The sequence below is a fragment of the Mastigoproctus giganteus genome, chromosome 14 (assembly GCF_048544385.1).
Source record: "Mastigoproctus giganteus isolate SK-2022 chromosome 14, ASM4854438v1, whole genome shotgun sequence".
Lineage (NCBI taxonomy): Eukaryota > Metazoa > Arthropoda > Arachnida > Uropygi > Thelyphonidae > Mastigoproctus > Mastigoproctus giganteus.
Window position 1 is genome coordinate 70,057,692 of NC_143588.1, and position 14,958 is coordinate 70,072,649.

The 14,958-nt window shown below is 37.1% G+C and overlaps 1 protein-coding gene across 1 annotated transcript in view; it reads left to right on the plus strand.

Annotated features, from left to right (window-relative positions):
- Positions 1-14,958, plus strand: part of Rlip (Ral interacting protein) — a 135,762-nt gene that overhangs the window by 52,516 nt on the left and 68,288 nt on the right. Inside the window, exons 3-4 of the mRNA XM_090388309.1 lie at positions 6,064-6,196; positions 14,370-14,599. Of these exons, the coding sequence (XP_090244435.1) occupies positions 6,064-6,196; positions 14,370-14,599 (363 nt within the window). The remainder of the gene's footprint in view (positions 1-6,063; positions 6,197-14,369; positions 14,600-14,958) is intronic.

Sequence of the window (14,958 nt, forward strand, 5' to 3'; positions counted from 1 at the left end):
GGGACAGACAGCCTCACTAGGCTGACTTAGGCTGGTTTGCTTTTCCCTGATGGGCACCATCCCCCTTCCCTACCACCAACCTACACAATGTGTAGGGTGTTATGGTGGTGGGGAAGCACTCCCCAGCTCTTGTTGTTCCTGTGTGTTCAACTTATCAATAAACTGACAACACTGTTATTATGTTAATTCTGCATTTATCATGTTTCTAATACTCATGACATGTTTGGTTTAATATTTTTTTTTTTTTTTTTTTTTAATTTTTTATTCATTCTTTTTTAATATTTTGCAAAAAATAGTTTGAAGTGCCAAAAAAAAAGAAAATTTAAGCATGCAGGTTTTGAGCTTATATATTAAACAATTTCATAAACACTGCAAAAAAAAAAAAGAAAAAAAAAGGGAATGTACAAAGTGCATTACATTTCAATTCTAATCTCAATGATGTCCATTTCCACTTTCAGTCTGCCAAACCCCATGTACTTTTTCTGACAGAATCTCAGTTATCGGTTGATTCAGCTACTGCTCATCTCAGTTGCCCAAATTATTTGCTGTACGATTCCTTTCGCCTCAAAAGTGGTACTTATGCATATGTCTGTTCCGATATTCCCTGTCAGAGACCTGGTAATTTGGAATCTCCTCTTTTCGACCTTCTCTGGGTTAAAATCCCTTTACCTCATTCTGTCAAATTCATCTGTTGTCTCTACCGTTCTCTCAACTCCACTAATCACTTGGAGCTCTTTGACTTCCTCTCTTTGCAACTTGACTTTCTCCAGTCCAACTTTCCTAACAGCGAGATAATTTTCCTTGGTGATTTTAATGTTCACAATTCGAGCTGGCTTCCATTTTCTAGTCACACCAACCCAGCTGGTCAAGATGCTGAGGCTTTTGCAATTACTAATGACCTTGCACAGATTGTTCATTTACCTACAAGAATACCGGACAATCCTAACCATACAGCCAATGCACTTGATCTTTTTCTCACAAACAACCCTTCTAAGTACACGGTCGAAGTGAGTGGGCCTTTAGGCACCTCAGATCACAACTTGGTGATTGTCTCTTCTCCAATGGAGCCTTCATCTCATGGCTATTCCCAATCTCGTGTTGTTCTGCACTACAAGAATGCAAAATGGGATGGCCTGCGAGATTTCTTTTCCTTAGTCGGATCCTTGTTCAACGTTTGCTCAGATCGTGTCAGTGAAATTATTCTTGTAGGAATGGAATCCTTTATCCCACACTTCACTTTAAAATCTTGTCCTCTATCTAAACCGTAGTTTTCCAATAAATATGCTAAGGCTGTTCAAGAGAAGAATGTTGCATATCGTAATTGGCTTGTTTCCAATTTTTCAGTTTCATTTTCTGTCTGCACCAAAGCACGCAACAATTGTAAAGCAGTAATTAATCAGTCCAAACTAGATTTTGAACAGGTTAAGTAGAAAACTTGCTTCTTGCCCTAATGGTAGCTGAGCATTCTGGTCTCTTGCCAAAGCAATTGGCCACAACTTTTGCCCATCTCTGCTCCCACCTCTGTCAAAACCAGATGATTCTGTTGTCACTTCAGCCAAGGATAAAGCTGACATGCTAGCATCCCATTTTTCTTCCAACTCATGTATTAATGATCTTGGTAAAACTCCTCCCACCATTCCCAACATGGTCCATTCAATGCCTCCTGTGGTCTTCTGTCAAAAGGATGTCAGAAAGATTTTGACGAATCTTGATGCTAAGAAAGCTCCAGGTCCTGATGGTATTTCTCCACTTGTTCTCAAAACCTGTGCTCCTGAACTTACTCCTGTTCTTTGCTGCCTTTCACTATCTTAATACAAAGGTGTTTTTCCTTCTGCTTGGAAATTTGCTCATATCCAGCCAGTTCCTAAAAAGGGGACAAATCCCTCCCATCCAATTATTATCCCATTTCAATTACTTCTACTCTTTCTAAAGTAATGGAGAAATCAATTAACCAACAACTCTTAAACTACCTTGAAACCTTCCATCTGATCAGTGATCGCCAGTATGGATTCCGTCAGGTGTCGATCCACTTGTGACATTCTGGCTTATGTTATCCATTTATAGACAAATTCAATGGAAAAGTTCGGTGAAACACAAGCAGTTGCTCTTGACATCTCAAAGGCTTTTGATCGTATTTGGCATAAAGGTCTTGTAAACAAGCTCCCATCTTATGGTTTGCCAACTGTTTTTGTAATTGGTTATCCAGTTTTCTCTCTGATCACTCACTGAGGGTGATGGTAGATGGCTCTCTGTCATCTAACTTCTCCACTAATGCTGGTGTCCCCCAAGGTTCAGTTCTTTCCCCCACTCTTTTCCTCTTGTATATTAATGACCTTCTTCCATTGACTGGAAATCCTATCCATAGTTTTGCCGATGATAGCCCATTGCATTCCACTTTCCATTTTGAGAAACATTGCCCTACTCAATCAGCTTCAACTTCTCGAACATCCACTACCAATTCCTTAAATGCTATTCTCCATTGGGGCAAAGACAACTTCGTTGATTTCAGTCCTTCTAAAACTCAGTCTTGTCTTATATCTCGCAAAAAGGATTCTTCTGCTCCTATGCTTATCTTTGGTGACACTCCAATTTCTAGGCAAGGTGATATATCTCTTTTGGGGATTATCCTGACTTCTAATCTATCTTGGTACAAGCACATTACAAATATTGCTTCCTCTGCATCTAAAAAATTAGTTTTCTCTTTCGCTCTTGGCGTTACTTTTCTTCCAAACAATTGTTCACTCTGTACAAATCGTAAATCCGCCCTACAATGGAATATTGTTCCCACATCTGGGGAGGTGCCTACAAAACCTCTCTCAGGCTTCTAGATTCCATTCAGAAGAGAGCAGTTAGGTTAATTAATGACTCATCTCTAACAGAGTCTCTCCACTCGCTGTCTCATAGACGTACTGTTTCTGCTGCATGCATTTTCTGCAGATACTTCCATGGGCACTGTTCTTCTGAATTGGTTTCTATAATTCCCGCTCTCTCTTTGAAAACAGTCCGAACACGTGCCGCCATCAGGGAACATTCATTTACTGTCCAACTTCAAACTTACAGAACCAACTTTTCATCTTCCTCATTTATTCATTCAAATGCCATTTTCTGAAAGAACCTTCCTTCATACGTATTTCCTGAAAATTACGGTCTACAAAAGTTTAAGTCTAATGTCAACAAATATCTTCTTTTGTCTTCTCAGCCTCCAACTGAAGTATGGTACTAAGTACTGTAGGTTCTAATACCTCTCGTGTTCGGTGTTTTCATAAAAAAAGAAAAGAAAAAGAAAAAACATTTCAAGCACTTAAAATTTCTAAAAAAGTTTTCTGTGATTAATCGAAGTGAAAAGTAAATACAGTGCATGCCACTTCTTTTGATCATAGATAATGTTATCATTCATATAATGTTATCAGTTTTATGAAGTTCCAATCAGACATACTAATACATAGAAAAATCAACATTTATCGTAATCAGCACTTCAGTTTTTTTTATTGCTATTTTGCCTTATTGTTGTTTATGTGTTGTTTATGTGCATTGGAAGTGATTACATAACTCAATTTGTTCGTGAACTACAACATGTTGCATGTCCAGTTACTCATGCTGCCTCATTTAGTTTGTGTGGTTGTCAGTGCCCTTACTCCATGAAAGAATGTACTGTACTTGTACTCATATCAATGTAACTGTATTAGAGCAGAGCATTAACTCTTTCTAATGCTTGATTTTAATTCTCTTTATTTATTTTTAATGGTTTGTATGGATTTCCAGAAACACTGACAATTTCATTTTTAGTAATGACTTTCTCAGAGGAATAGTGGACAGTCAAAGTATTTTATATTTCTCAATTTTAATGTTTTCTGTCTATCCACTTTGACCTTTTATGTACACATTTTCAGTCTGTATCGATAAATAACATTGAACTGCATTTTTGTTTCATCATTATTGTTATTAATTGTTTTTTATCAAATAACCCTAGTGGCTCACATCTGGTGATTATGAGCCTGGCATACCCAGAGTCCTGAGCTGGATATCATCATTCTTCTCTTTCTTGGTGATTTCCTTCTAATTTTGTTTCTCTCTCTCTCTCTCTCTCTCTCTCTCTCTCAGGTTAACTCAGGGAATTTTTTTTTTTTTTTTGGCTGGTGCGGCATAAGCCTCAGGCTTCCTTGCACCATATAACTAATAATAATAAAAGTTGTGTCCCAAAGTGATCACAGTAAGTGGTATCTTCTTATTAATTAACAACTAAGATTATAACCTTATAGAACACTTAATAAAACTCTGTGGTTTTATGTTCTATTAACTTAGTTGTTCAGTTTAATTACAACTGTATAATACTTATTACTTTAGTCTTGCATAATAATATATACAAAGCTTCCAGTCTAAAGCTAATACTTAAAACCACATTTAACCTAGGATTTTTTTTTTTCAACACTATGTGGGGGGGAATAATAATTGATGAATATCTATTTGTCTGATTTAAATGAAATTTGGGATGATTTTGCAAATCTTTCTAAAAGAACTAAAAGTAAAATTTCATGAAAATTCATCCACAGGAAGTAAAGTTGTTACAGACAGATATGATGTAGATAATAGGTGCTTATGCATCTAAATATGTAAGTGGTTTTTTTTTTTTGGCTGATGCTTTATAAGCTTGCTTTCTTGCATCATATGCCTCTACTAATGCTAATGCCTAAAAAAAACAACAAAGTATGAAAAACATTCCTCAAACAGGATCCCACTAATAATGCTTTCTTACATGTAGTGTTTTTTTTTTTTTTTTTATTACTAGTCTCCTCAAAAAACATTTTATAAACAGGAGTTTACTGTGCTAATAAAATGTCCATTCCCAGTGGGAAGTGTTAAACTATATAATTGGTACCTACAAACAAGATTGCAAACTGACTACCGATTTGGAATAAGAGAAAAGCCTAAGACATTGGCGGAAATAGTTAATCATACAGTTTATAATGAGTGATCAATTCACTCTTCAATGAGATTATCCATTTATAATACAAATTTTCTAGTCTCATGCTGTGAAAGTTTGCATGTTGATCATGTCAATTTTTCACTGTCAAGTTAGAAAAATTAAGCTTCAACTTTCAAATTCAATAGATTGACTTAAATTTTATGATTTATTTTTCCCATTAACTGGCTTCTTTTCCTTATATGTTTCTTTGTTTCTAGCACATACCAAAAGCAAAATTGGACAACCTTTTCTGATCAGTACGTTTCTTCTGTGTGGATCTACACTGTTGTTATCATCATGCTACTTTATATTCTTCATGATTTTCTTTGATCTAAGTTTCATAAAAGTATACAAAATTTCTTGATATTGATTTCTGAAACCACATAACTGTTCTTCTTGAATAGTTGATGGTGAAAGGCAAGCAATAACATTTGACCTTTCAATAAAAAACTTCCAGTTATCAATATTTTATATCTCAGCTTTATCTGATTTGTTAAAATGCAGTGAAGGGAATTATACTACTGCTAAACCGAATTTTGTCTTGAATCACTTTAATATTTCTATGACTGTTGAATTGACTGTCTTCTTGAAATATCGCTGATGTTATTGACAAATAATTTTGAAACTGTTGGGACCAGTTACAACTTCACGTAGATGCTTCCTTCCCATTAAAAAGTGACTGTTTGTCAGTTGTCCCCGTTTTCCTAAATAGCTATAAATATTACAAACAATCTCTCAGCTTCCTTAAGATAAACACAAATGATGTCTATGCCCAGCTGATACCAGAATTGATAAGTGATATTACCATTTCAGTACACATGTCTGAAAGCTCTCAAAACTATACCACAAGCACCACTAGTCTTTATGTGGCTTATGGTATAGTTAGTTACAGTGGAATTCCAGCTTCCACTCATCTTTGTTATAAGTTGATTTATTTTTTATAAAGCAAATCCAGATTCTTTTCATCCTCAGTAACAAAAGTTTATTTGGCATTAGTAGCAATGGCACTTGACAATCTGTTCTCTGTTTTTTTTTATTTTACTTATTTGTTGTTTCTATATACCATTTATTTTATTTATTTTTTTCAATTTTTATTACAGACAGTGATGAAGAGAAAGTATCAAGAAAAGATCTTCTGATTGGCAAAAGAAGAGAAAGGAAAGAATCCAAGAAAGACAAAGGTTATGTTGCATTTGAAGGAGAAAGCTCTGAAGATGATGTAGAAGAAATTAGGTGCCCAGAAGTCCTTTGACTCTAATATTTAGTAATGATTAGTTACATGACTGTGCTCTTTTTGTTAACTTATGTTTAAAGTTAGTTGTATTAGTTCTTGCTAGTAATTCATAACATTTAATTGCTTGCAATAAAATAATCATCCGAGACCAAAAGATAAGATATTCCAAAATTTATACGGGGAGTAATCATTTAATTCGTGGACTGGTGCAAGATTTTGTTTGCCATGCAAACTTTCCATAACTGCCACTAGAGGCACTCTCCCTAATCGATACTGAGCAGACTGTGTGTGCACATGCCAGTACTTCTTGAGCTAGTGTTGCATAAAGAGTTTTTATGGCTGCTTGTCACTAAAGATCGTTTTGAAGCAAGTATCATGTCAGACATACAGATTGAACAGTGATATATGATTCGTTATTGTGTCAGATGGGGCTTAAATGCATCGGAAACAGTTAAAGAGATGAATGAAGCATATGGTATTGAGTGTCTTGGTAGGACGGCCATATTCAAATGGCACAAGCCATTCAATGAAGGCCGTCAGTCTGTTGCAGATGACCCAATACCTGGTCAGGCTTCCTCAACAACTCCTGAGCAAATCACGAAAGTCCAAGAGATCTTGGATGAAGACAGGTGAATTACACTTTGTGAATTAGCTGTTAGAATGTCCATTTCATATGGTAGTGCTCACAATATTATGAAAGATCACTCGAAAATGTTACGAATCTGTGCCTGCTGGATTCCACACAATTTGACTCCAGAAAAAAAACAGCAAAGAGTAGACTTTTGCAAAGCAATGCTTGATCGTTTTGAAACATGGGAGTTGAAACTTAAATCGAATAGTGACTTGTGATGAAACTTGGCTTTTTCACTATGAACCAGAAACAAAACAACAAAACAAACAAAACAAGTTGAGTGAGTGGAAGCATTCAGATTCACCAAGACCTAAGAAATTTTGAGCTTCTTTTTCGGCTGACAAACAAATGGTTCTTGTGTTTTTTGAAATAAAAAGCATTCTTGTTCCCCTATTACACATTTTGTGCCTCGTGGAGCAACTATGAATAATTAAGTGTACTCTGAGGTTCTCAGAACCAAACTTTTTCCATGCCATTCATGAGAAACATCGAGAACTTTTCGGTGTGAATTGGTTTCTCCATGAAGACAATGCCAGGCCCTATACAGCTAATATTGTGCAGCAAATGATCACTGCCATAGGTGCTGTGATTCTGCCACATCCCTGTTATTCACCAGACTGCCATATGTGCCATGTGATTTCTTCCTCATGTTTCCTCATGTGAAGAAAGCTCTGAAAGACAAGCATTTTGCATCTGACAATGCTTGCAGAGCCACAACAGAAGCACTTCACAGTCTTTCTTAAAAATGGCTTGGAAGAAAGCATTTAATGCATGGGTACCGTAGTGGCGAAAGTGTGTAAAGTTCAAGGGAGAGTATTTCAAGAAAGAGAAATCCACAGAAGATTCAGATGATGACAATTAAGACAAGATCTTTTACTAGAATTAATTAATCACCCCTCGTATTTCATAATATAACATATTGCCATTCTTAACCAGTACCACCAGAATGAGGATATCTATTATAGAACTTCTGATTGAGTTGAAAGTATAGATATGGATAGTGTTAATATTAAATTTTATTTCATTTTAGTTTCTCTCTCAGAGGGGCCCCATCCCACTTTGTTCTAGACATCCTCTGTGAAGGTATAGTAGCTTTGTTTAGATTTGTCTGAATTTGAATCCAGTGGGGTTGAAACCCAGAAAAGTGCTGAACAATCAATGCTGTACATAGATGATCTTGGACATGGGGAGTAAGGTTTACCCAGTGGGTTATTCCTGATGTGGCAGACTACAAACATTCAATTTGTTGTGCGAACACATTTGCAGAGATATAATATACAGTATTAAGCAGTACACTCTGACCAAAGTAATCAACACAATCAACAACAGCCAACTGTTTTCTAATATGTTGAAACTGATATTTTCATCATATTGAATGTAATAATTATTACTGGATTTATTCATGAATTTGTTTCTTTGCTAACTTTCATTAAATTCTACTTCTACTTTTAAGTTGCTTATATGAAATCTGAATTTTATCTTTTTGTTGCTTCATAATAATAATAATAAGTGGTTATTATTTCCTGTTCTTAGACTAATTCAGTCTACGTATTATAATGCCTATGTTATGAATAGCCCCACAACAGCTTAGAATTATTTCAAACAGTCACCTCAGAGGTGACCTTATTGAGGTTTATAAGACTCTGAGAGGGATTAGTGAAATGAATGAGGGTGAAATTCTCACTGTTTTAAACAATTAGCATTAGCATTAGTAGAGGTATATGATGCAAGAAAGCAAGCTTATGCAGCATCAGCCAAAAAAAAACAAAAAAAACCTCACTTCCACTTCACCCCCTCCGTTCATTCAAAATACCTGTCCAGCTGAGCCTTAAATTTATTTAGGCTATCAACTTCCACGACAAGGGATGGAAGTCTGTGCCACCAACCGACTACCCGCTGGCTAAAGGCAAATTTCCGCACGTCTATCCTACATCTGCCTTTCCTCAATTTGAATTTATGCCCTCTCAGGTGATTATTCTGAGCAAGAGGAAGAATCCCATCAGCATTGAGCATGCTCAAACCATTCAAGGCTTCATACACCTCTATCAAGTCACCTCGCTCGTGCCTAGTCTCCAGACACTGTAATTTGCAAAACTTAAGCCTTTCTTCGTAAGAGCAACCCTTTGTTCCATTCACTAACCTTGTTGCCCTTCTCTGTACTTGTTCCATCAGCTCTACATCTTTCTTGAAATGAGGCCTCTGGACCTGTATACAGTACTCAAGGTGTGGCCTGACCATTGCCTTATACAAGGGAATAATCACCTCCTTATCCCTGCTAGAAAAATTCCTGTATATCATTGATAAGACACCTTGAGTGTCTTGACTACCACTGTCAGTGTAGTACCACAGAGTTGATATGTTGCTCTGGGGTTGCTGTTTCCCATATGTAGTACTTTACATTTGTCAATGTTAAACTTCATTTGCCACCTCTCAGCCCATCTGCTCAACCTTTCCAGATCCTGTTGCAGCAGCATAGTGTCAATATTGTCCTTAACAACCCTGCCAACTTTTGTATCGTCTGCAAACTTGGACATTAAGCTTGATATGCCATCAATATTATTTATAAATACAGAAAACAATAATGGACCCGACACTGAACCCTGAGGGACTCCACTAATAACATTAGTCCACGATGAGCAGTGTCCATTGATTACCACTCTCTGTCTTCTCCCCCTCAATCACCCCTTTATCCATAGCAGCAATTTGCCTCCAAAGCCACACTGCTCCAATTTGTGCAGCAGTCTTCCATGTGCAACAGTATTAAAAGCCTTTCTAAGATCCAAGTATATAATATCAGAGTTATTCCCTACATCCAGTTCTTTTGTGACTGCATCATAATATCCAATCAAATTGATCAGGCAAGACTTCCCCTTAATAAAACCATGCTGTGTCCGAGCTATAACTGAAGTCTTGTCCAGACGATCCTGCAGTGTTTCCTTAACCAGTGCCTCCATTAATTTTCCTGGAACAGAAGTTAAACTCACAGGTCTATAATTACTTGTGTCAGCCTTTGATCCTCCTTTGTGAATTGGGGTCACATTTGCACATCTCCAGTCTATGGGTACCTCCCCTGAGTCCAAGGAAGCTCTCATAATTATGGCTAAGGGTTTGCTTACTTCCTTTGCTGCCTCCTTTAATATAACTGGATAGATCCCATCCACCCCAGGTGCCTTTCTTGTGTTTATCTTCAACAATTTCTTCTCCACTTTACTCTCAGTTATTACAAGATTCTCTAGCTTACTGCCAGAGTTGAATACACCTCTGGCATTACCCTCGCTGAATAACTCCTCATGTGTGAATGTCGATGCAAAATATTCATTTAGTTTGTTAGCTACCTGAGCAGGATCATCAACAGTTGATCCATCGATATCAAGTGGACCAATCTGATTCATCCCCTTCCTTCTAGAGTTTACATAAGAAAAGAACTCTTTACTGTTTTTCTTTGCATCCTTTGCCAAAGATTTCTCATAATCTGCTTTCGCCTGCCTAACCTCCTTTGTAACTTGGTTACAGATCAACTTATATCTACCATAGGCTTCTGTGTCACGTGTTAATTTATATGTATCCCAAGCATTTTTCTTCTCTGTCATATGTCTCATTAGTTCATCTGACATCCATTTAGGGCTAAACCTTGAACAATATTTCTTAGTTGGTATGTAAAGCCTAGTAGCTTCCAAGATATGTTCTTTGAATGCTTCCCATTTTGAATTTGCTGTTGGTAACATCATCAGATGGTCCCACTGTATAGAATTTAAATACTGTCTCAGACCACTGTAGCCACCTTTACGAAAGGAATAACCCTTCCCTTTACCCCTGATGGTAGTTACCTCTTTGAGTAAATCCCACTTCAGCACACTGTGATCACTGCCACCTAGTGGTTCCTCTATCTGCAGATTCTTAATGCATGAAGAATCACTACTGATAATCAATTCCTTCCACATCATAGTATCCAGTTTGATTGGATACTATGATGTGGTCACAAAGGAATTTAATGTCAAAATAATTTTGATGTCATATACAGGCAACCCCCGTAAAACACGAGTAGCCAGGTGGGAAGGAGCAGCAGTGCGTAGCACACGCTTCTTGATTAGACCGGGGTTCGAGCCCGTCACCACCAAATACGGAGGATGCGGAAAGGTCAAGGGAGTGACCAGTGCATATTCCCGGAGCAATATGGCCTTAGTTGCTAATGCTCCTAAAAACCAAAACAACAACAACGTATAACACGGTACTTCTACAACACGGTTTCGCTCTAACACAATTATAGAATTTTGATAAACTTCGCATAACGTGGTATTTTTGAGCTTTTGTGCGGGGATAGCCCTAGAAATGTTGGACGTAATTTTTCAACATTTCCACTCTTTTTGAATCCCTGCTGTTGACCCACTAGTCAAAAAAAAATTATTGAGAAATCCCTGTTTTATTTTGTTGGGAAATTCCCTTATGTTCTGTGATATTGAATTTTATTACTATTGAAAATATTAATAAAATTCAATATAATTTTATTACAAAGTTTTATTACTATTGGATAGCACACCAGGCCATCCAAAAGATTTAAGTCATCCAAACAGTGAAGTTATGTTCCTACCTCCACAGTTGTATTGGGCTAATACAACTTCTTTCACTCGACTGTTAGATAAAGGCATTATATTCACCTTTAAAACTCATTACTTCAGAAAATCATTTCAGTGGACTTTGCAAAAAAATTGATTCCGAATCTATCGAAGTAATGCAGGCATGGAAACATTTCTCAATTGTGGACTGTATCAGAACCATAGCTTTATCGCTGAAAGAAATAAAATCGTCAGCGTTAAATGCAAGTGACAAAATGTATGGTCAGAGTCATTTCATTCAGGGAATATGATCGAACCAGCAGAAAACGGAATCGGTGCGATAGTAGAACTTTCTATGTCGATAGGAGGGGAGATTTTGATGATATCAGTACCGAAACCCTCCTGGGTAGCACAGTTGATAGAATCGCCCACACCAGGTGGAAAAGACGAGTTCGAATCTCATCAATGAAGGGAGGGATTTTTATGGGTCTTTTTCACAACGTGGCTGGGTTAGTCTGGCTCTGGCGAGGGTAGCATGGTTTTCCCTCCCGGAAACTCGGGTTTTTCATCCAGCAAAACAGAAAATTGATCTCAGGACACAATTTATAGGCAATATACACAGAGTAACATGGCCTTAGTCGCCAATGCTCCTAAAAAAAAAAAAAAAAAGATATGATTAATGAAGATGTTCAAGAATTACTGGTAGAAAAGAGGCTGGCATAGTGGATTTTGTGCAAATGGCTTTGGAGGTAAAATCAAATCAATTCGGAGGATGAAATCACAGATGAAAATTCCAAACTTCCAAATGTTTCACTAAAAAGCATATGGGAAGGCATAAAGTTAGCCGAGCAATTAGAATCTTATTTTTTGAATGCAGATTCTTGAATGAAAGGAGCCCAAAGTTCAAAAGGGAGCTTCAAAAATGTTTAGTTCCATACGATGACATTCGCAGAGATTTATCATGCAAAAGCAAACAAAACCAAGATTACTGATTTTTTTAAAGAGAACAGAAGATACACAAAATCTAGAATGGTGTATTTTTGTTAACATTTTGTTAACGGAATAGTGTATTTTTGTTAGCTTTTGGAACGTAACCCCCCTTTTTGTACGTTTTCTTAGTCCCGTATAACAGTTTCACACAAGACGACATTTTATACGAACCTAATAACCGTGTTATATGAGGGTTACCTCTACTTGGATTTCAGGAAAGCCTTTGATACTGTTTCAAATGGAAGGCTGCTGTACAAATTGTAGAGGTATGGCATTAAGGGTAAGTTGCTACAATGGATAAAGGGATGGTTGAGTGGGAGGCGACAGAGAGTGGTAATTAGTGGATACTGCTCTTTGTGGACAAATGTTATTAGTGGAGTTCTCCAGGGTTCGGTGCAGGGCCCATTGTTGTTTTATGTATTCATCAATGATATTAATGAAGGTATGTCAGGATTAATGTCCAAATTTGCAGATGATACAAAGGTTGGTAGGGTTGTTAACGACAGTAAAGACAGTATGTTACTCCAACTGGATCTAGATAAGTTGGGAAAATGGGCTGAGAAGTGGCAACTGAAGTTTAACATTGGCAAATACAAAATACTGCATGTGGGTAGCAATAACCCAAGAGAAGCATACCATCTGTGTGGTACTACACTCAGGGAAGTGGAAAGTGAAAAAGACCTGGGGGTAATCATGCAGTCAAATATGAAGTTCGCTGAGTGCAGATGGGCTGCCAGGGCAGGTCATGGAGTCTTGTCAATGATATATAGGAATTTTTCTGGCAGGGACAGGGAGGTGATTATCCCATCGTACAAGGCAATGGTCAGGCCACACCTAGAGTACTGTGTACAGGTCTGGAAGCCTCATTTCAGGAAGGATGTAGAGTTGCTAGAACGAGTACAAAGAAGGGCAACAAGATTGGTGAAGGAACAAAGAGATGCTCTTACCAAGAAAGGCTTAAGTTCTGCAAATTGCAGTACCTGGAGAGTAGGCATCTGCGAAGTGATCTGATTGAGGTGTATAAAGCCTTGAATGGGTTGAGCAAGCTGAATTCTTCCTCTTGCTCAGATTAAGAACCTGAGGGAGCATAGATTGAAATTGAGGAAAGACAGTTGTAGAATAGATGTGCGGAAATTTGCCTTTAGCCAGCGGATGGTTGGTTGGTGGAACAGACTTCCATCTTTTGTTGTGGAAGTTGATAGCCTAAATAAATTTAAGGCTGAGCTAGACAGATATTTGGAATGAATGGAGGGGTGAAATGGGAGGGGTTTTTTTTTGGCTGATGCGGCATAAGCTTTCTTTCTCGCATCGTACGCCTCTACTAATGCTAATGCTAGGGGTCATAAATTCAAATTACAGGCTTAAAGTTTAGGTTAGATTGTAGGAAGTTTTCATTTAGCCAGCGAGTCAGTTGATAGGTAAGACAAGTTGCCCTCGCAGTTAGTTGAGGCTGACAGTTTGAATAAATTCAAAGGTCAACTGGGTACTCCTGTGTGAGCAAAGAAGCATATAATTTGTGTTTTCTTGTCTACTTGGTTGGTGGTTTTTTTTTTTTTTTTTTGCCAGTGCAGAAAAAGCCTGTGGCTTCCTTGCACTATATGGCTATTACTATTTTATTATAATCATATGCTATCTTGGAGATTTTCTTTTAAAGGGAAAACATGTTCTACCTGTCTGCTGTTGTTAAAATGTCATTATCGATTCCTGATAAAGTTGGGTATTTCTATTTTTAGTTCATCAGGGTCAGGTCAGGACGACTTATTTTTAAACATGCTTCTAGTGTACAGTTTTTTCCTTGACTATTACATGGCTCCTTCCTCAACATATTTCTTATCCCCCCCTCCAGTGGCAGGTAAATGAATGAATCCTTTGCGTATGTCCTATATACAGTAACACTAAATTGTATAACTTTATATAGGTTAATAAATGTTGATATCCTCTAATAAATATTCTTAGCAATTACATTTACATGTGAAATCGTTTGTGTTGTTAATTTAGGAGTCCTGGTAAAGGTAAAAAGACCAAGGCACCTTTCAAATTTCCGGGAAAAGATAAGAAGGAAAAATCTTTAAAAATAAAAGATAAAGAATTAAAAGATTCTAAGAAAGAAGAGGAGGGCAAAGAAAACAAGAAAGAAAAGGAAAAATCTAAAGAAAAAAAAAGGAAAGATAAGAAAATGATCTCAAGATTAAGAGGGGACAGAAGAAAGAAAGACCAGCCAGAGAAAGGTATGGGGCAAAAATATTGGCTACTTTGGAGTAAAAATATTAACTGTTTAAATGTATTTAGCAAAATATGGCATAAAATAATTAACTTCATCTTTTTTGTGGCAGTCTATAATTTCACCATGCTTTTCAAAATAAATTAGTGACACAGTCTATTTAGAAAGAAATTGGAAAATGCTTGCAGGTCAGGTGACATCAAATTTAACCTAACAAGTTGAAAGTCTTACAGAGATGTGTGTAGTTAGGTTAGGTTGTGTTGTGTATAGGGGTGGAAGATGATTCATACTGTGTAAAAGAAACCTATACAAAAAGGTTCCAAAACATGTTACTAGGTGATATGATATGACACTACAGCTTATATT